The sequence below is a fragment of the Microcaecilia unicolor genome, chromosome 9 (assembly GCF_901765095.1).
Source record: "Microcaecilia unicolor chromosome 9, aMicUni1.1, whole genome shotgun sequence".
NCBI lineage: Eukaryota > Metazoa > Chordata > Amphibia > Gymnophiona > Siphonopidae > Microcaecilia > Microcaecilia unicolor.
Genome location: NC_044039.1, coordinates 84,510,006 through 84,532,653, shown reverse-complemented (window position 1 = coordinate 84,532,653; position 22,648 = coordinate 84,510,006). Strand labels below are relative to the sequence as shown.

The following is a 22,648-nucleotide window of genomic DNA, read 5'->3' as shown; positions in this document are numbered from 1 at the left end:
AATTCCAGTGACGAAAAATAATTCCATCCTGTGACTGTAGAAATGATGCAGGGGTTCTTTTCTGTGTCTCTTGTCGTACCTTTATTGGTCCACTTATAATGGCAGTGAGCATAACACTCATTACATTACATTTCTGACTTGTATCCCACTAACACCTCACAGTTCTAAGCGGGTCAGGACAATCCCTGGGAATTATATAGACCCAACATAGAATACCATAGACCTAAAATTACTAAACTTCCCGTAAGATATATAATAAACATGTTTTAATCTTCCTTCTAAATGTAAGATAAGTGTTGAGGAAGTGCATAAAATTTACCAAAATCCATGGAATCAAACCTGGCAAAACTTTAAGCAAAAAAATAAGCATGTTTAAAAAGAATCCTGGCCTCTGTTGGCAACTAGTGTAACTTTACATAAAATTAGGATATATCCTATGGATAGTGCCAGGTGGGAAATATCCAGTGGTGTGCTGGAGCCGGCTCGCACCGGCTCGCAAGAGCCGCTTGTTAAATTTTGACAGCTCTTGCAAGCCGGTTGTTGTTGGGGGCGAGCCGGCTCCATTGCGGGAGGTAAGCATGGCAGGAGGGCGCCATCACAGGCCATGCTTACCTCCCCTGCCGCTCCGAAGCATATCCAACCATTTCCTTCGCTCCCACCCTCTCCTCCCGCTCCCCTCCGTCTTTTTTTAATTACCTCCGTCGAAGCGCGCACCATTTAAAGCCCTGCTGCGTGCTGGCCGTCTCCAGGCTTCCCCTGCTTGCTTTGGATGATGTTCGTGCCTTAGTCCCGCCTTCACGAAAAAAGGAAATGACGTCAGAATGAAGGCGGGACTAAGGCACGAACATCATCCGAAGCAAGCAGGGGAAGCCTGGAGACGGCCAGCACGCAGCAGGGCTTTAAATGGCGCGCGCTTCGACGGAGGTAATTAAAAAAAGACGGAGGGGAGCGGTAGGGGAGGGTGGGAGCGAAGGACATCTTTGGACATGCTTCGGAGCGGCAGGGGAGGGAGGAGAATCGCTGGATTGGTAGAGGGGGGCAGGGGAGAGACCTGCTGGGGGTAGAGGTGGGCAGGGGAGAGACCTGCTGGGCATGGGTGGGTAGAGGGGGGCAGGGGAGAGACTTGCTGGGCATGGGTGCGTAGAGGGGGGCAGGGGAGAGGCTTGCTGGGCATGGGTGGGTAGAGGGGGGCAGGGGAGAGACTTGCTGGGCATGAGTGGGGCAGGGGAGAGACTTGCTGGGCATGGGTGGGTAGAGGGGGGCAGGGGAGAGACTTGCTGGGCATGAGTGGGGCAGGGGAGAGACTTGCTGGGCATGGGTGGGTAGAGGGGGGCAGAGGAGAGAAGAGAATTACTGGGTATGGGTGGATAGAGAGGGACAGGGGAGAGAGGAGAGTTTCAGGACATGGATGGAGGGGAGAGCAAGAGAAATTCTGGACATGGATGGAGGGGAGGGAAGGAAGCGAGAAGAAATGCTGGACATGGAGGGAAGATAGAGGAAGGAGATTAGATGAGGGAAAAGGAAGTGAGGAGAGAAACTGCACATGGATGGAGAAAATAGGCAGAAGCTGGATCCACTGTACAGTCAAGTATGCGGAGGACCAGAAATGAAGAAGAAAGGAGGAAAGAAAAGAAATAAATGGAAAGGAAGCCCTGGAAACGGAGTCAAGGGAACAGATAGAGAGCAGCAGAATCAGATACTGGACCAGCATGATCAGAGAAACAAAGTCACCAGACAACAAAGGTAGAAAAAAAATAATTTTATTTTCATTATAGTGTTTGGAATATGTCCACTTTGAGAATCAGGTGCTGAACGTTAAAAGTTTATATTTATTTACTTATTTATGGCATTTTATCCATATTAAACATGAATTAGATTGGAACCTGAGATAATTAATTTTTTTTCCTGGAGAGAGTAATGTGTTGGCGGCCCCCCCTCCCCCCCCCCCCCCCCCCCCGGGGTATAGCCAGCTCTGCAATTTTTTTGGGGGGGGGGGGCACCGAGGTGGACCCGGGGGGGGGGGGGGCGCCGAGGTAGACCAGGGAGAGAGCCTGTTGTTAAAAATTTACCAGCACACCACTGGAAATATCCCTTCTGTCATTTACCTTGAAATCAAGACAGAGGTATTGTAGAATGTATAACTAGAGAGATGAACTGACATGCCTGTGTTGTTCAAATGGACTTATCCGTGCTTAAATCCTTGCAACACAGCAGACAACTTACAATAGAATAGCTCAAATTATAGAAGTTAAAAAAAACACATGTAAAATGTTTTCGAAAATAATTTGTAGCAAACATTTTTACAAATTGGCAGAGTAGGGTTCCTTTTGACATAAATATATTCATTCTGCTCAGTTAGATACCAGGTTTGAAATGTCATATGCTACAACATATCCAGGTGAGCTTTTAGGGGCTGTGTGGAGTTTAGGATTGTTTCACCTGCTTCTTTGGATTTTGAGTTCTTTGGAAATGTCCAGTTCTAGGATAGGTTTAGTTCTCCTTCCCTCCCCCACCCTTCCTGCCGCCTCTGTTATCCAGCCTTAATAGTGACAGTGCTCGGTAAGGATTCAGATTATAGCTCCGTTTTGAAATCCAGTATGATTTTATCTACGGGAGCTGTGAACACAGCTTCCCACATCATCCACAACTCATCAAATTCAGTGGGCAGAGACCGGGTTTGGGAATTGGATCCAAGATTTCCATGTGGATGTGTACACCCACTAGCAGTAGACCCACCACCACGTCAGTCCTCAGCCATTGCAAAGCTGACTGGCTTGCAGATTCACAAGGTATGCTTCAGTGACATGTATAACATTTTCAATATCAGCCTTAAAACACATATGTATGCTTGGTTGAAGAAAGTCTATATGCCCTTAATTACATAAATGTGGATAGTTTAATAACTGTTTTGCTTACATCAGGGGTTCTCAGTCAAGTCCTCAGGACACACCCAGCCGGTCAGGTTTTCAAGAAGCCCACAATAATATGCATAAGATAGATTTGCATACATTGGAGGTAGTGTATGCAAATTTATCTCATGCGAACTCATTGTGGGTATCCTGAAAACCTGACTGGCTAGGTGTGTCCCGAGGACTGGGTTGAGAACCCCCCCCCCCCCCCGTGTTATATGTTTGTGGTGCACAAGAAGAAAGCAAGGAAGTTCAAAGGGCAATGTTTCCCAGCCAGAGTGGCATAGCATGCTTTCAGACCTGATCTTGTGTGCCATGGAAAAAGTCATCACTGCCTGGTTTATGAGGTGATCATTTTTATGAATTGTGATTTTCTAAAGGTCATTTGATGTACTGTAATCTGCTCAGAACTAGAATGGTAAAAGCAGAATATAAAAGACTAAATTAAATTGAGCATATTACGTGTACAGAATGTCTTGTCACAAAAACAACTTGTGGAGGAAAAAAATGACCACAAAACCTTAATCTGTCCACTCGTGATGCAAAACCAGTTTTACTTTTAAAATAAGTCATTTATTATCTTTTTTTCTTCTCCACACCTTTAGCCCACACCTGTCCTCAGCTGAATCTTCCATGGGCTATGTCACAAGACATCTGTATTCTATATTTTTATTGTATCCACCTTTAGATGCTTATGTAAGGTTTGATAAATAAATTAAAGCCTCCTCATTTCATCTGTAGAATGTTTGTACTGTCTGATAAATCACAATACTTGATCTTTCCCAGTCATAGTATAAACACCATCCCTCAGCTTTTTTATTTTTTTTTATTTTAGATGGATGATTCAGAAGGAACAGTGAGGCAAATTGGAGCATTTTCTGAAGGCATCAACAACTTAACTGTAAGTTCTTTCTAAAACTCCACCTTCACAATTGGTAGGCTTCCATGTTCCTAAAAGAAAAGTTTGTAAGCCATTATCGAGATGGATTTGGGAAATTCCACTGCTTGTTTCTAGGATAAGCAGCATGAAATCTGTTTTACTGTTCTGGGATTTTGTCAGGCACTTGTGATCTGGATTGGCCACTGTTGGAAACAGGATACTGGGCTTGACGGTTCTTTTGGTCTGTCCCAGTATGGTAACACTTATTTTCTTATATAATCACATTCTCTACTTTTGAAAGCTCTGTGCCTATGGCAAAACTCTTGACTAACAACAGTCTGTTATGATCATGTGTGAGTTAACTTGACTTTTTGGTTTCCATTTTCAGCACATGTTAAAAGAAGATGAAATGTTTAAAGACCTTGCCGCTCGCTCTCCAAGCACCAGTATTACAGATGAAGACTCTAATGTGTGACAGCAGTGACCTGTTTCAGTCAAGAGAAAGACGTACCACCTGCCAAAACACCAGTACCTATAATAGGCTGTATATCATGTATTTTGCTCTTGCTTCTGTTAGAAGTTGTATAATTACAGGACGAAAAACAAGTGCCTCTTTTCAAAATTGCCATGTGAACACTGCCGAGTGGAAACGTTTTATTATATTTAATGTACAAAAAATTGATGTCACAATATTACACCTGAAATAGGTACCCGTACTCTTGCAAATCATGAAATGTACATTTAATATATATATTTCTTTGTAGCATAAGAAGTGCTGTGTAGCAATGGAGAAGTATTTAGCTTTTAGACAAAAATGACATTACCAGCGTTACAGATGTTATCTGTTCTTTCAGTGTTGAATGTGGTCCTTGAAGTGTCATAGCAGTGCCCAATCCCCAGGAAACATTTTTGATTCCTATGTCTATTTTTATACACTTTTCTAACTCTAAATTCAGAATTTTATTTTGTGACAGAGAATGACAAATCATTGACTTTTATAGATAACCCCAGTTTGCACACCAGCTGGTTACTGGAGGAGTCAGACTGACCTGTTTACTTTCCTTTTGCTAAATATTGTCAGTGTTTTCTTGTTAGAAATTGTCCAGTTAGGAACTGCATTTTATTGGCCTGGTGTTTGTTTTTTAATAGCTGTCTCTAGGAAGTACTTGCCCTGAAGCAAAGTGAACATGGCATGAAACCTTTGGTGGTGTTTTGAAAACCCATTGGGTTCTTTGAAAGCTTGGTATGTAAGGAATGTGGGGAGAAGTCATTTTGAATGAATCAATGGAGATCCTCTAGAAGCAACTAAATAACCAAAGAATTTTACCATAACATAACAAAAGATCTGTTTTAATGAAGCTCAGATGTAACTGGAAGTGTAAAAGAAATGGACAAGTGGAGGAAATTGTGTTCCCCTTGCAACTGACAGGTTTTCTTCCATTTACAGAGAGGGGTGGGGTTGATTCGGGCAGATAGAATGGCAATACACTTTTCATAGCATGAAGTGAGGGAACGTTTCTATTTTTTTTAAATGTGGCAAAATAAGGATGATACTCATCTAATCCCTAGATGCTCTGTAGTAAGGATGATACTATTAGACATGAATGATCCTAGAAATTTCTTTTACAAGTGTGAAACTTTTGTTTAAAGCAGCATTTTAAGTTTCTTAAAAGGTTTGCTAGGTTGGCATGGAGAACTATATGTGCATGTAGCTGTATATTCTGTGATGGTACCTGTATGCCCATCAGAGCAGCAGGTACATTTAAAAAGACTGCATATCCTTGCTGCTTCTAGGCCCATGCTGGCTGATGGGGGGGGGGGGGGAAACTAGCAAGAATTTGAAGCACACCTTAAACAAACCAACCAAAAAAAAACCCAATGGGGTCAATTATTCAGCAGGATTTCTCCAGGTAGCAATGGCTCCTTCCTGGATGAGTCCCACTCACCAGCTCATACATGGATTTTCAGCAACACTATTTAGTACTGTTGAAAATCTGGCCAGACTGCCTCGGTGCTATCCAGGCAGTGCCAGAGCAGGTTAGCGGCAATATTCAGTCCTTTTTGCTTTCCTGACTTCATCCAGATAGGTAAGACCAGCACTGGTGCTAGCGGCTGCATTATAGCCAGATATTTAGCACTGGCATCTGGAGGCAGCCTGGCACTGAATATTTGGGATAAAAAGCCTACAGCAGCTGCTGTTCAAAAATAAAAAAAAATCTCCATGAGCTGAATATTGACCCAGGTGTTCTGGAGGATATCAAACCTCAGAAAAACATGGAGCAAATAACCTTATTTTTGAATGCCTTATTTGCTTCTCAAAGGAAGGTCTGCACTGCTGTATTATACATAATGTATATTTTAGTGTATGTAACAGTGATGCAGTGTTCCAGCATAAGTGACTTTGGAGTCTGTTGTATCACTATGGCAGGGTTACTTCTGTTACTTTCCTCAATACACAAGGCGCACTGTAAGACCCAGGCTGCAGGGCAGTTAGTTATGGTCACTTTCTTGCCTCTCTGTTCATATTCTTATAAAATACGGTGCAAAGTTGACTTCCTGTTTTTCGACTAACAAAATAATAATCAGAGAGCCAGCCTCTGCCCCCAGTCATACAAACCTGGTATAAAATGAATCAAGTACTGAACCACACATCTGCTTCGTTGTGCAGTTTGAAACGGTGTTTTCTGGACTAGTAATTAGGGCGACAGTGATCGTTGATCCCTATCACAGGAAGTTGATGTAAATCCAGACCCTTTATTCCTTATACATAGCTAGGATGTACAGAGGATTTGTCCTTTGGGAATGACGTGGGACAACATTGTCTAGGTTTCTGATATCAGGAAATTTATAGTTAAAGGGTTTCACTCTGCTTGTAGGTTAACAGAAATAAACAAGGCATATGATTATATATTTAGAAATATGTTTACAACCCTCAATTCAAAGTACTTAGTGGTTGAAGATCTTTGCTTTATAAGCCATAAGCTTCTGCACAATTCAGATATATTTCTAAAAGTTTCTTGTTGAATGTCATTTTATGAGTCCTTCATGGCATCTGGCTTTCTGCAGAGAAGTTTGAGTGACCTCCAGAAGGCTTGTGTCAATGCACTGCCTCAAAAGGAGGTACTTACACTGTGAATTCGGTGCATTTTTACCAGAGTTTCATGGAACTTGTCTTTTTTTTTTGTTTTGTTTTTGAAATTTGTTTCAAAGCGAGCACAGCCCAAAATCTGGTTCAGGCTTTTTGCCTTCTGCAAGCTGTGACCTGTTTATTTCCATCATATGCAGTGTTTGCGGCAAAACACCCTTTGAGGAACGTAGTTTCTTTTCCTTTGATGCCCCTGAATAAAATATTTCACTGTCAGCTGCTGGTCAGCAGAGGTTCTCTGCTGCCTGGTTTCAAGCTAAATGTATCAGTACAGCTGTTCATCAAAGCATGGAAGCATTGGTCTATGGTTTCATCTGTAAACCAGACTTCTGTAAATTAATGTTTAATATAATTGTTTGAAATGCCTGGTGCTCTTCAGTATTTTAGTAACTAGAAATGGCATCCTGACAGTATTTTGTATCATAGTGACCCAGTTTCTTCCAGCTCTAAGACGATGTAAGATCCTGCAGAAAACACTTACATCACAGTAAACACAGGATTCTGCATTCTTAGATGAAGAATACTTTGAGGTCAATACATATATTGAAAGGGTGACATGAAAGTTATGTTACTGCTAAATAAGCGACAATAAATTCTAATATAATGTAGGATAGCCAATAACACACATAAGGTTATCTATATGATATTTAATTTTATTTGTACAGGACTACAAGCTAAAATATGGCCATTTACAACAAATAAAGACTGTTTGAAAATGCAAAGCATTTGTCTGTTTCAGGCTACCTTATTTTCTTGAGCAGCGGCGTACTGATGGTGGCGTCGGTCCACCCTGGGTGCATGCTGTAGGAGGGGTACAGGGAACAGCCACGCAGCTGTTGGCTTCACCGTTTCCCTGCTCCCTCTGATGTTGCTTCCTGTTCCAGGGCACAGGGAGCAGGAAACCAGCAGAGCCATCAGCCGTGCAGCTGCTCCCAGCACCCCAGGAGGTAAGAACAATGCACCCCCCGGGGGGGAGGAACACTGCACCCGAGGAGTGTCATGCTGCACCTGGGGGGGGGGGGGGGGGGTGTGCGCAGTGGCGATGCACCCCAGGCGGCAGCCAACCAAGGAACACCACTGTTCTTGAGTCTGTGTGCTCCAAATCTCATTATTGGCTCTAAGCTGCTGCCAATCTGGCAACAGTTTTTTCTTCCTGAACCATATGTTTTAGTGTATTTGGGCATCTGAAGGGTATTTAAAAGCTTGTTTGATGTGTAAAGCCTGTTTTATATGCAGGAAGAGAAAACTGTTGCATACCCGTACAGAACATCTCCGTTGGACTTTTATTTATTTATTAACAGTAATTTGTTATACCGCCTTTACAAACTCATAGACTTAGGCAGTTTACAAGCTAAATAAAACACTACCAGAATAGAAAAAGAGAAAGGAACTACAATATACTCATAGGAACGTAACCAGCATTCAAACAGTCAGTGTGCCCATAGAAACAGGGCAGCGGTAGGGACTAGAGGAGGGGAAATTGACAACCAAGGAAGGGAAAGGAGGGATTGGATTGGACCAGCAGTGATAAGCAGCAAACAGCTAATTCAGAAGATTAAAGGTCTGATGAAATAGCCAAGCCTTTAAAGTGGGTTTAAATTTTTTAAAAGACATTTATGCACAGATGTCATGAGGAAGGGAATTCCAGTAGGAAGGGGCTGCAAAGAAGAAGGCGCATTGTCTGGTGGATTCTGAATTGGGGTTGGGCAGGACCAAACAGTAATCATTGAGGGAACATAACAGACGTATAGGTAAGTACAGAATGGTGAGGTTAGCTAAATAATCTGGAGAACCCAGCCAAAAGCCTTGAAAGTGAGGGTTTGTGGGTAACTCTTTGCTCGATGGGGAGACAGTGGTATTTCTGAAGGGCAAAGTGTGGTCTGATCTTTTAGCATGGCAGAGGTGTTTAATCGCGGTATTTTCTAACGTTTGGAGGCGCTTTAGAGAATAACGAGGGGACCCTAAGTAAACTGTTACAGTAGTCGATTCTAAAGATTAGTAAAGATAGGATAAGTGTGTGGAATGTGTCATGATCAAAGTACTTCTGAGTAACTGGAGTTGTCTGAGAATGAAGAAATCTGTTGAGGTATCTGAGCAGAAAATGTGAGTCATGAGTCCAGAATGACCTCTAGGTATCTGAATGAGTCAACTGGCATGATAGAAGTCCTGAAAAGGTTTAAAGGGGTGTTCAGAGTTCCATAAACCAGCATGCTACCATCTTCTTTTTTTTTGAGTCACGCCTGCCACAATGATCGGGCCAGTCTGCTTTCAGCACACCATCACTGGTTCCCTATCTTCAGAATACAGCCTAAGCTAATGTTGGCCCATAAAGCTCTCTATGTATTGGGGCTCTGTCTTACCTAGTTTCTCTAATTATCTCATACACTGCAGTACAGCCAAACAAATATCGCTGATGTGATTTTGAAACTGCAGAATATAAGCACTGTGAATAAGTGTTGTGATTCGAGGGGAACAGCATAGAAGCCTGGGCACCAGATGGCTTCAGCTTACTGGGAACTGTGTGATGCAGGAAGGAAACAGCTGTCCTGGGTGAAGCCAGCAGGGAATAAACTGAAGGGAGGAGGGGAGGTGGCTGGAGGCTGGCAGGGAGAGGAAATGGCTGGTTGGGAAGATGGTAAATGGTTGGTGGGGGAGGAAGTATAAAAGGCAGCTGGAAGCTGGTTGAAGGAAACACAACTGTGCTGTTTATCTCAGGGGCTTATAAACTGGCCTGACCCTAGGGTTGATTGTATACCTAAATTCATTAAGGGTCTCTTCAATATAAGGCCATCTCTTAAACCTCCATTACCTGCTTGGGACCTTAACGTTGTCCTAGCCAAGCTCACAGATTCACTTTTTGAGCATCTCTGTCTCACCTGTCCTGAATGACAGTTTTTCTTGTAGTTATCACGCCAGAATAGTGAGTTTCAAGCCCCAGTCTGTTATCCACCTTTTACCTAGTTCTATCATAACAGAGTAGTACTTTGTATTTATCCCAAGTTTCTTCCGAAAGTGTCTTCTGAGTTTTCCTTTAATAAGTCTATTATTTTCTCAGTATTCTTGGTTATTTTTCACATTTAACCAATAATCTTGGCAACAAAACCGCAAAGAAAACTATCATATCTTGGGTTGCAGATTGTATTTCTTGTTACAGACAGTCAAGATTGTAACTGCCTGGGCCCATAGGAGCCCATCAGCTCAGAGCTAAGTCTATTTCTGTGGCCTTTTCTAGAACAGCCTCGATTCACATATATGCAGAGCAGCCACTTGGCTGTCCATATATACCTGTTCAACCACTATTGTCTAGATCAGTTGGCAGCTTAAGACATAGCCTTCAGCCAGGCTGTTTTGAGAAATCTCTGCCTAATACCTGCCTTTCCCCACATCCCTTAACTTCTGTGGGCACCAATTATCAGACAGACCATTAGGCCCTTAGCTTTGGATTCACCACAAAGTGTGCCTGCATTTCCCTGCTTGTCTGTGGAAAAAGCGATGTTGCTTACCCTTTAACAGGGGTTCTCCATAGACAACAGGACAATGCAGCCACACATTTCCCTCTCTCCTTACCCCCCCCCCCCCCCCAAAAAAAAAAAAAAGACCAAAGGAGTGAAACTGGAAATATCCATACAGAGGCAACAACCTTCTTGACTCCATACAATAACAAATCATAAGTACATTAAAGTTGCCATGCTGGGACCAACCAAAGCTCATCAAGCCCAGTATCCTGTTTCCAGCGGTGGCCAATCCAGGTCACAAGTACCTGGCAAGATCCCAAAACAATACATTTTATGCTGCTTATACCAGAAATAAGCAGTGGATTTTCCCAAGTCCATTTTAATAATGGTCTATGGACTTTTAGGAAGCTATCCAAACCTTTTTTAAACCCCGCAAACCTAACTGCTTTTACCACATTCTTGGCAACGAAGTCCAGAGTGTAATTACATGTTGAGTGAAGAAATATTTTCTCCGATTCGTTTTAAATTTACTACTTTGTAGCTTCATTGCATGCCCCATAGTTCTAGTATTTTTGGAAAGAGTAAACAAGCAATTCATGTCTACCTGTTTCACTCCACTCAGTACTTTATATACCTCTATCGTATCTCCCCTCAGCCATCTTTTCTTAAAGCTGAAAAGCCCAAGCTGTTTCAGCCTTTCCTCATAGGGAAGTCATCCTATCCCCTTTATCATTTTCGTCGCCCTTCTCTGTACCTTTTCTAATTCCACTAGATCTTTTTTGAGATGCGGTGAACAGAATTGCACATAGTATTCAAGGTGCAGTCGCCCCATGGAGTGATACAAAGGCAATATAACATCCTTGTTTATAGATTCCATTCATTTCCTAATAATACCTAACGTTTTATTTGCTTTCTTTGCCGCTGCAGCACACTGAGCAGAGTTTCAAAGTATCATCAACGATGACTCCTAGATCCTTTTCCTGGTCGGTGACTCCTAACACGGAAATTTGCATCATGTAGCTATAGCTCGGGTTCCTGTTTCCCACCAGCATCACTTTGCACTTGCTGACATTAAACATCATCTGCCATTTGGATGCCCAGTCTTGTAATGTTGTCTTGCAATTTTTCGCAATCCTCTTGTGATTTAACAACTTTGCATAATTTTGTGTTGCCAGCAAATTTAATTACCTCACTAGTTATTCCCATATTTAGATAATTTATAAATATGTTGAAAAGCAGCGGTCCCACCACAGATCCCTGCAGAACCCCACTAGCTACCCTTCTCCTACCGTTCTCCATTAAGAATGCTGGCCATTTAACCTTACTCTCTGTTTTCTATCCTTTAACCAATTTTTAATCCACAATAGAACACCACCTCCTATAGGATGACTTTCCAATTTCCTCTGGAGTCTTTCATGAGGTACTTTGTAAAACGCATAGCAGAAGGTTTTATTTATTTATTTATCTCATTTGTACTCCACAGTTTCCCAACAGTGTCAGGCTCAATGTGGCTTACATCGCACCACAGAGGCAAACGCCAATGCAGTAAAATGAAGCTAATACAGCAGGAAAATCTACAAGAGATAATGGGGAAGAGTAGGAATTGACGGAAGGAGTAGGGAAACCAGGAGGGACGGGGAATGTGTCCAAAATGTCTCTAGATCGATTCGCATCCAGCAGTGGAGACACATGTAGAGGCCGTGGGATACGCATTTCCAAATGACATGGTCTTTAGTGATTTCCTGAAAGTTAGATGGTTGGTGATGGTTTTTATGGTTTTCAGCAAAGAGTTCCACAGCTGAGTGCTGATGAAAGAGAAGGATGTTGCATACGTGGATTTGTACTTGATGCTGTTGCAGTTTGGATAATGAAGGTTAAGATATGAACGGGAGAGCCTGAAAGTATTCCTGAGAGGTAGGATGATGAGATCTATCATGTAGCCAGGTACCTCACCATATAGGATTTTGATTTTAGGTTCAACTCCCATCCTAGTAGCTGTAGGACACCTGAATGCTGATGGGCTGGCTGTCTCTTTCTATGCCACCTATCAGCTAAAGGAAGGCTCTGGGCACCTTGGTAATGTCAAATGACATCAGTTGCAAAGTGTGGGGTGCATTTCCCTGATGTCTATGGAGAACCTCGGTTACAGGTGAGTAATTTTTTTTTTTTTTTTTCTTTCTGTTCTTGTAGTATATATCATTCAAGGCAAAAAATGTGAGGAAGGGTGTTATGTTGAAGAGACAGGCCAAACGCTACAATCACACCACATCTGGGTGCCACTTCTGTGAGAGAGCACTTTGCAAGACCAGAGCACTGCATCAATGACTTTATAATTCTAAGAATATTAAAAGGAAATGTTAAGATGATGTAAGACTTTGATTAAATATTTTGACACACACCAGTCAGGACTTTACAAAGATCTGGGGTTCTTATCACATTATAAACCGTAAAATCCTACTGCTTTGTCACCCTCTGATCACCCATCTATCTCCCCCTTTTTCTCACCCTCACCTACTTTTCCCTGAGACTGTCATTAGAATGCTTTTTGCTTTCACATATCTAATATAATAATTTGCTCCTCCAACATTCCAATGTGTCTCACTAGGATTGTAACCACCTGCTGATGTCACTCCAAAGTTCTCCGTCCCCCCTCCCCCTGGAACAGGGAGTGAGGGGGACCCTGGAACTCTGAGGGGGGAGGGAGGGGGGACCCTGGAAATGGGAGGGAGGGGGCAGGGGAGAGATGCTGCACATGGATGTATGGAGGGGGCAGGGCACAGAAGACATTGCCTGTATATGGATGAATGCAGGGCAGAGAGCATAATGCAGGGGAGGGAGGGAGGGGACCCTGAAACTCGGAGGGAGGCAGGGAGCGGATGACCCTGGAACTTGGAGGGGCCCCACAACTCTGGAACTTGCAGGGGGGTCCTGGCACACTCTCTCATGCTCACACACACATACACTCACAGACACACTCACACCCAGTCTCTCTCTGTCACACAAACTCGCACATTCACTCACACAGTCACTCTCACATACACTCAAACATACACACTCCGAGGAAAACCTTGCTAGCGCCCGTTTCATTTGTGTCAGAAATGGGCCTTTTTTTTTTTTACTAGTATTCTGATAATTGTCATCTTTCTTATGGCAAATTTTGTACTTAGCCATAGTTGGCTTGCTGATCTTTTAGCAATTACAGGCAATTCGTCACCGCTTTGGTACTAATCAGTTCCATGTTCTTATTCTCTCTTTTTTTTTTTCTTTCACATTCTGCCTAGACTACTGTAACATCACTTATGTAGGTTTACCTCATGCCATTAAAAGTATTAAAAACAAATCTTCAAAACACTGCCAGGGAGGAGGAATAAAAAGGTAGCTAAAATACAGACAAAAGAAATAAGGGGGGGGGGGGGGGGGAGAGAAGAAACAGAAGGATCAGTGGCAGAGATGTAGGGGAGGAAGAGGGGGAGTGAAGAAAAAATGGAAATGAGAGCCTGAAAAAAAGAATTGAGAAAACAAACAGACATGGTATCAGAGAGAGAGACCAGGACTAACCTACTTGGACAAATAAAACGATCAAATATAAAAAATATTTTTTTTGTTCAGTTTTTAGAGACTAAAAATGTCATATTTGAAAATGTGCATCACAAGTATTTTGCTCAGTATAGGAGGAAATATGTTTGTTTCTCTTTCTTCGGTAGTCCATGGTTCATTGAGTATGATGTCTAGGGTTTTCCATTTCTGCATGTAGGTAGGCTCCTGTTCTTTCTTAGGTCAAGGCCTGCCTCTATAACTGAGGTAAGGGTTCATGTGTAAAATCTGTGAAGGAATTTCTAGCAGTCTGACTTGTTCTTTACTTTACTCCACAGTCATACACAGACAGTCTTGCAGGCTGTTACTCCAACATAGTACACCTGTTCATACCCATTTCAACCAATCAGGATGACTTTTATTCTCTGCACTAATTGTGATGCTTTAGTTTCAAGGCCAATCATCTGGAGACTTAAAGCTTGTCCTATCTGTCTTCAGCTATCTACTTTAAAACAAGAGCTCTATAAAGTAATGCAAGAATTAGATGCAATTAAAGCAACTTATAGGACTGTGCAGAATCATAACTTCTCACCACTGCCTCAAAGAATAAAGCCACATAAGAACAGATGGGTCACAGTAGGCTCAGGCAGACTTCATCATGTGACACAGAAGCATCCGCCCGCACACGTGTTGCCACTACAAAATTCTTTTGCTCCACTACAGCACCATGATGTTCCTGAAAATAAAACTGAAGCGGAAAAAAAAGAAAAAGCAAGAAAGGGGGAACAAAAATATGAGAAGGTACCCAAAGAGAAAACACCCTCACAAATCACTAAAACCATAACACATACTAGGAAATGTACATGGAAAGCAATGACCACAAATGCTCGCAGTCTAAGCAATAAAATTCATGACCTTCAAGCCCTGATTTTGGAGGCTGACTTGGACATAGTTGCAGTCACAGAGACATGGCTCAATGGTTTCCATGAATGGGATGTAAACATACCAGGCTATAATCTTTTTAGGAAGGGTAGAGAGGGACGTATAGGTGGAGGAGTAGCTCTGTGAGAAATGATATCGCAGCGACTGAAATGACGGAACTGGGGAAAGGAAGAAGCGATATGGATCACCTTAAAAAGAGAGGATAGAACCTTGGTCCACGTGGGTGTTGTCTATAGACCCCCGACACAATTGGAAGAACTAGATAAAGATCTGATCGCTGATATTCAAAAGTTGGGGAAGAAAAGAGAGGTGCTGTTGGGAGATTTTAATCTGCCGGATGTAGATTGGAAGGTTCCGTCTGCGAAATCGGAAAGAAGTAGAGAGATTGTGGATGCTTTCCAAAGTGCTCTGCTCAGACAAATGGTGAACGAACCCACGAGGGAAGGAGCCACGTTGGATCTGGTGCTCACAAATGGGGATAGTGTGTCAAATGTTCAAGTGGCTGCACACCTGGGAAACAGTGACCATCAAACGGTTTGTTTTGATGTAACGGCTCATGTGGATGGCGGCCACTCTAAACTCAAAGTCCTGGATTTCAAGCGGAGCTGACTTTAACAAAATGGGAGAATACCTGAGGAAGGAGCTGATGGGCTGGGAGGACATACGAGAAGTGGAAGGACAGTGGTCCAGGCTAAAAGAAGTAATAAACAGGGCCACAGACCTTTATGTAAGGAGAGTAAATAAAAGCAAGAGAAAAAGGAAACCGATATGGTTCTCAAAGCAAGTGGCTGAGAAAATAAAGATTAAAGAGTTAGCGTTCCAGAAATATAGAAAATCTCAAGAGGAGGAACACGGGGAGGAATACCGGATGAAACTGAAAGAAGCCAAGAGAGAGGTACGTCTGGCGAAGGTGCAAGTGGAAGAACAAATGGCTAGAAATGTAAGGAGGGGAGACAAAAACTTCTTCAGGTATATTAGTGACAGGAGAAAGACTATAAAGGGAATTGTGAGACTAAAAGATACAACAAAACGCTATGTAGAAAATGATGAAGAAAAAGCCAATTTGCTAAATAGTATTGTTCTGTTTTCACTGAAGAAAACCCTGGGGAAGGACCGAGAGGGACTGGCAAAAGTACACCTGAGAATGAGGTGGATAGAGCGCCGTTCACAGAAGAGAGTGTGTATCAACAACTTGGAAAGCTAAAGGTGGACAAAGCCATGGGGCCGGACGGGATCCACCCCAGAATACTGAGGGAGCTCAGAGAGGTTCTGGCGGGTCCTCTTAAAAACTTGTTTAATAAATCCTTGGAGACGGGAGAGGTTCCGAGGGATTGGAGAACGGCGGAGGTGGTCCCTCTTCACAAAAGTGGGAATAGGGAAGAAGCTGGAAACTACAGGCCGGTAAGCCTCACTTCGGTTATTGGAAAAGTAATGGAAGCCATGCTGAAGGAAAGGATAGTGAATTTCCTGGAAGCCAATAAGTTGCAAGATCCGAGACAACATGGTTTCACCAAAGGGAAATCGTGCCAAATGAATCTCATTGAATTCTTTGACTGGGTGACAGGAGAATTAAATCAAGGACGTGCTATGGACGTCATCTACTTAAATTTCAGCAAGGCTTTTGACACGGTTCCCCACAGGAGGCTCTTAAATAAATTAGACGGCCTGAAGATAGGACCCGAAGTGGTGAACTGGATTAGGAACTGGTTGACGGACAGATGCCAGAGGGTGGTGGTGAATGGAGTTTGCTCGGAGGAGGGAAAGGTGAGTAGTGGAGTGCCTCAGGGATCGGTGCTGGGGCCGATTCTGTTCAATATATTTGTGAGTGACATTGCCGAAGGGTTACAAGGTAAAGTTTGCCTTTTTGCGGATGACACCAAGATTTCCAACAGAGTGAACACCCCGGAGGGAGTGGAAAACATGAAAAAAGATCTGAAGAAGCTAGAAGAATGGTCTAACGTTTGGCAATTAAAATTCAATGCGAAGAAATGCAAAGTGATGCACTTAGGGAGTAGAAATCCAAGGGAGACGTATGTGTTAGGCGGGGAGAGTCTGATAGGCACGGACGGGGAGAGGGATCTTGGGGTGATAGTATCTGAGGACCTGAAGGTGACGAAACAGTGCGACAAGGCGGTGGCCGTAGCTAGAAGATTGCTAGGCTGTATAGAGAGAGGAGTGACCAGCAGAAGAAAGGAGGTTTTAATGCCCCTGTATAAGACGTTGGTGAGGCCCCACCTGGAGTATTGTGTTCAGTTTTGGAGGCCGTATCTTGCGAAGGATGTTAAAAAAATGGAAGCAGTGCAAAGAAAAGCTACGAGGATGGTATGGGATTTACGTTCCAAGACGTATGAAGAGAGGCTTGCTGACCTGAACATGTACACCCTGTAGGAAAGGAGGAACAGGGGTGATATGATACAGACGTTCAAATATTTGAAAGGTATTAATCCGCAAACGAATCTTTTCCGGAGATGGGAAGGCGGTAGAACGAGAGGACATGAAATGAGATTGAAGGGGGGCAGACTCAGGAAAGATGTCAGGAAGTATTTTTTCACGGAGAGGGTGGTAGACGCTTGGAATGCCCTCCCGCGGGAGGTGGTGGAGATGAAAACGGTAACGGAGTTCACACATGCGTGGGATATGCATAGAGGAATCCTGTTCAGAAGGAATGGATCCTCAGAAGCTTAGCTGAAATTGGGTGGCGGAGCAGGTGGGGGGAAGAGGGGGGGGGGTGGTGGTTGGGAGGTGAGGATAGGGGAGGGCAGACTTATACGGTCTGTACCAGAGCCGGTGCTGGGAGGCAGGACTGGTGGTTGGGAGGCGGGAAATACTGCTGGGCAGACTTATATGGTCTGTGCCCTGAAAAGGACAGGTACAAATTCAAGGTAAGGTATACACATATGAGTTTGTCTTGGGCAGACTGGATGGACCATGCAGGTCTTTTTCTGCCGTCATCTACTATGTTACTATGTTCTCTTTTCCTAGCCTGAGTTACATTGCCATATAGGGTTAGATCAAAGAAGCATTTAGTCCAATATCCTCTTTCCCTCACTGGCCAATCTAGGTCACAAGTACCTGGTAGGATCCAAAAAAAGAGGCAAGATTCTGTGCAACCCACCCCCAGGGATAAACAGCTTTCCCCAGGTCTAGCTTAATAATGATTTAAAGATTTTTTCCTCCAGGAATTTGTCCAAACCTTTTTTTTTTTTTTTTAACTCCTGCTGACTTCAAAGGTAGGGCTGGTGTGGTTTGAATTCTTGGAGGTAGTGCTGGTTTGAAAGCCTCTTTTCAAGATTTTCCTTTACTTCACAGGGTCTGGAGCAGTGGGGGGGGGGGGGGGGAGAGAGAGAGAGATGCACACAAAGTGTGTATGGGGTGGGGAAAGGGAAGAGAAGGTAAGGGAGTGGAGGAAATGGGGAAATAAGCCAGGAGCCATTGAAAAGTCAGAGAGAATGCCTGTATTGGGAGGAGGGAGAGAAAGGACAGGGACTGAACTGAGGGGGAAGTGAAAGAGAGGGGGAAAGGTGGAGGATAGGGTTGGAGAAAAGCATGAGGAGGGATGAGGAAAAATTGCTGAAAAGCGTGGGAAGAGGCAGAAGTAGAGAGAAAGAGAAGAGGTGAAGGCTAAGAGAATTATAGAGAGGTGGGGAAGAAAAACAGATCAAGATGTGAGGAAGGAGGGCTGTGAGAGCAGGCACGGGAATGGAAGAGTATAGGTTAAATAAAAGGAAACAAGGTAAAAGTGACAAAAGCAATGGAACCTTTAATGAAAGAAAACTGAACTGCACCTGTGGGATAAACCTACAGGAATGAAGAGAGCATCAAAGGACAATTGCCGAAGCTGACTTTAAATCAGCATGGGAGAGACAATGTGGAAAAAAAGAAAAAATAAATTAAGACACTTGAGAAATTTAACTCTTAAAAAAAAAAAAAAAAAGACATAAAGCCTTGAAAATATGGTGGTATTCTGTGTTTTACTGGCTGTGCAATGCTCAAATGGCTTTAGTGTACTTATTAACTTGGTGCTGAAATCATTACCATGGATTGCATTAAAATACCTGTTAAAGCAGTCATTAGGCTATGTGTAAAAAACAAAAAAATCTCATGGGCTTTGTGTGCAGGAAACTTTTTGCCAGGGTTGGGGCAGCACAGAAGGGTTAGTTGAGAAGAGTGCCACCCCATTCTCTCCCTCCAACCCAACCAACCTGCCTCAGACTGCTTTGTGCACCTAACCTGATCCAACCTCCTCCTTTCCCTACTACTACTAATAAAAAGGGTCTGGTGATCTAGTGGTCCCTGCCTCCCCTCCCCCCAACTCCCTGCTGATCCAGTAATCCCCTGGCAGTGTAGAAGAACATATAGGGTGACTGACTATACACTCATTCTGCACCTGGACTAGCTACATCAGTATAAATGAGATCAGTTCCTTATCTCTTGCTTAATAATACAAAGTCCTTGCCTTGAGTTTAACCAACCATCAAATCATCCCATCTGAGAATGTGCCAGGCATCTTGTCTCCATCATATATCTGCTCTTGGTCCCTCAGCTATATGGAAAGCCATATTATAGAAAATCTTCAGCATCGTCTCTATGTTAGTTGAATGTTCTAACTGCATGCTTATTAGGTGTATCATTAGTATTATGCTAACATTGTATTCTTTCTCTGGTATTTGAATTCCAGTACTAAAACTATGTTAAACTGTACCTGCCGGATACTGCCTTGTGTGAATCTCTTCATAAAGATGGTTAATAAATCCCAATCAATGAATGTCAAGGCAGGAGTGCTGCCCACTTGCTCCTGTGTCTGGTTGCTGTCATCTGTAAAATGACGGAGGCAGGACTGAATAGGCCTCATTTCTACCTAATTTGAGGTATGGGGTTGGGGGGACTAGGCTTGGGATTGTAGAGTGGATGGGGGGGTCCCACTAGCCTTCCAGGAATTTGTTTGGAACTTGGGGGGTGGTGGATGAAAGGTACTACTAGGGCATTTGTGGTGGTGGGGGGGGGGGGCACTGGACCACTATGGCTTTTTTTTTAATTATTAGGTAGGAGGAGGAGTTGGTCAGCTGCTGCTTGACCCCAGGCATATGTTGGGAGGGAGGTGCTGATGCATGTAGTATGCTTGCTGGGGGGGGGGGGGGTGTCAACTTTCCTCTCATTGCCTAAGCTAATTATCATTCAGGCACTGAGAGGAAAGGTGACATTTACCACTGAGTGGCATATTACTGCTGTAATTTTAATGCATCATTGGTCTGAGCACGCTCTGGTAATTTTTTTTAAGCACTAATGTTGTGGTAAAGGAAAGACTGTATTGTGAACCTTTGAGTACTGGCCCCTTACTTGCTTAACTTCTGTTATCATTTCTAGGCCCCTGGCAGTACGTCTGAGGAGGCTCTGTTACTCCTCTTGGTGCTGGGGTGGGGGTGGAGAGGAGCTATCTTTCTTCTTGCCTCTGGCAGCAGATTGCCTTAACCTACCCCTATCCCCAACTTATGTGATGGCTCTTTTATATCTAATTAGACTTATAGTGTAACTACAGTTCTTTGCTTAAGGGGGAAGTGGGTGGAGAGAATGAAAAAAGGAGACCTAACTCACCATCCACGCCCATAGTAGAATGTATTATGTATGACTGTGATATTAGAGAGCAGTAGCTATGTCCCTGCTTCCTTTAGCGTTTATAGTCTGTACATAAGCTAAGAGCCTCTTTAAGGATCAGCCATGGACTTTGAATTAGGTTGATAACCACTCAAGTTCTTCTAACTAGTATGCTATTCATCCACAATCTACTCACTGTTATGTCTTAATTTCATGAAGATATTTAGCTTCTGTCTTCATGAAAACCCTAAACTACTAGAGTACCTTAGCCAGAAAGGGAATAAGAAAGGTATAAGGGAACAGCGCAGGGCTTTTGATCATCCGCCCCCTCAGTTGCCTCTCGGAGAACAATAGCATACCTTGGTTGTTGATTAGACAGACCTGAAGGATGTTCAGGCTTCCTGCACTGTGTCACGTTACTTATAATAAGTAATATGAATGAGATGTTATGGAAATATGCTTCATTCCAAATCTGTATGCAAAGTGCATCTATCCTTAGCGACCCTAACAAAAAGCAAGCCAAGCTGCCACGAACAGTCCTGGCCACGTCAGGGAGAACTTGCTGAGCCGGTTCCACCACTTCCTCTCCTGAAGATGAAATAGGGAACGTCTGCTAGTGCGCAGGACGCACAAATCGGGCGCTGAGGTGACAAAAACCTAATTTGCGAGCATGTTACCTATACTAATCTAATAGCATCGGGGACAAAGATGGGCCAGAGCAGCTCGCAGCGGCCGAGTCCAGCAGACCCCCAGGCCGACGTCATCATCGAAGTGTTCGGCCAGGCGGCAGTGCAGGCGGCTCAGCGACTGCAGGACTTCCTGGGCTTCGAGGATCCCCAACGAAAGCTGCGGCCGCGGACGGACACCCTGAGCGAGATCTTCCTGGTCCACTTCATCACTTTCTGCGCCGAGAAGGGCGTGGAGGAGCGCATCACCACCAGCAAGCTGAGCAAGCAGCAGTCGCTGCTGCTGGGCGTGGACTGGGTCTGGACGCTGCTCGGCCCCGATCGGCTGGTCAAGCTGCAGATCGCCGTGCAAGCGCTGCAGATGGGCGACCAGGAGCCGGCCGAGGGCTATTGCGCCGGCGGCCGGGAGGTGGCGCTGGCAGACGAGCTGTACCGCAGCGAGAAGAGCCGCTACGAGAAGCTGGAGGAGTTCTGCGCCCTGGTGGGGCGGGACTGCCTGGGGCTCTTCCTGGTCTTCGGGTTGCCGGGCAAACCGAGGGATGTGCGGGGCATCCTGCTGAGCAGCGTGAGCCGGGAGAAGAGCCAGCGCCGGCTGTCCGGGGAGGAGGCGCTGCGGCAGCTGGTCACGGGCACCGACAGCTTCCTGCTCGTCAAGGACATGCTGGAGAACGGGCTGCTGCACCGCGACGGGGGCAGGCTCTATGTTCATTTCCTCTGATCGCCTCCGAGCCCTTAAGACTCGTTTCTTTTCAAAGGACTGGGAAAGTGTGATGCCTAAGAGCCGGTGGAGATGTTATTTCAGGTTGTTTGCTGGCAAGCCATGTGAAAAGTTTCTTGCCACATAAATATTTATGTTTCAATATATATATAAACGAAGCTTACATGAACACTATCAACCGTTGTAAAGGCTTTTATTTCCTGAATAATAAACGGTAAAACATTTCAAAAATAAACATTTCATGCATATTTGTATTTTTCCGTTAACAAGAGCAAAAAATAAGTGTTGCCCTGTGTGTCTACATCCCAATGCGCCCCCACACCCGCTATCTTTGTGTCCCTCTCTCTTCCTGGGTCCAGCTTCTCCCCTCTCCCCACTGCCATCCAGCATCATTGCTGTCTATGTCCCAATGTTTCCCCTCCTCCCCCATCCCCAGCAGCTTCTGTATGAGCCTATCACTTTCAGGGTCCAGTGTCTTCCCTTTCTCCATCCTCCCCACCCAATACATTTTCTCTCTCTGCCCTATTCTTACTCCATTTTTCTATGGTCCGGCATCTCCCCATCTCTCTCCTCTCCACCCCTGCCAAGCTTTTCTCCTCTTCTGTCCATTGCCTACAGGCTGGCAGGTCTCCGTCTACATCCCTAGCAATCCAGCATCTCTCTTACTTTCACCTTTCCTCCATGGTGTGGCATCTCACCCTGCATCACTCCTGGCTCCCTCCCCACCACAGCAGTGGCGTAGCCAGACTGCCAATTTTGGGTGGGCCTGAACCCAAAGTGGGTGGGC

The 22,648-nt window shown here is 44.2% G+C and overlaps 2 protein-coding genes across 6 annotated transcripts in view; both read left to right on the top strand.

Annotated features, from left to right (window-relative positions):
* Positions 1 to 7,421, top strand: part of PPFIBP1 (PPFIA binding protein 1) — a 351,944-nt gene extending 344,523 nt beyond the window's left edge. For all 5 annotated transcript variants that reach the window (XM_030215475.1, XM_030215474.1, XM_030215476.1 and 2 more), the window contains 2 exons: positions 3,745 to 3,810; positions 4,178 to 7,421. In XM_030215475.1, the coding sequence (XP_030071335.1) occupies positions 3,745 to 3,810; positions 4,178 to 4,264 (153 nt within the window). In that variant the 3' untranslated portion in view covers positions 4,265 to 7,421. The remainder of the gene's footprint in view (positions 1 to 3,744; positions 3,811 to 4,177) is intronic.
* A 13,644-nt stretch (positions 7,422 to 21,065) lies between these two features.
* Positions 21,066 to 22,061, top strand: REP15 (RAB15 effector protein). Its single transcript, XM_030214858.1, has one exon. It carries the CDS (start codon positions 21,166 to 21,168, stop codon positions 21,859 to 21,861), a length of 696 nt encoding a protein of 231 aa, XP_030070718.1. The 5' UTR covers positions 21,066 to 21,165; the 3' UTR covers positions 21,862 to 22,061.
* Positions 22,062 to 22,648: the final 587 nt, after the last annotated feature.

Excerpts from the sequence above, each read along its gene's own strand:
- REP15 (XM_030214858.1), top strand. The coding sequence starts at position 21,166 with ATGGGCCAGAGCAGCTCGCAGCGGCCGAGTCCAGCAGACCCCCAGGCC.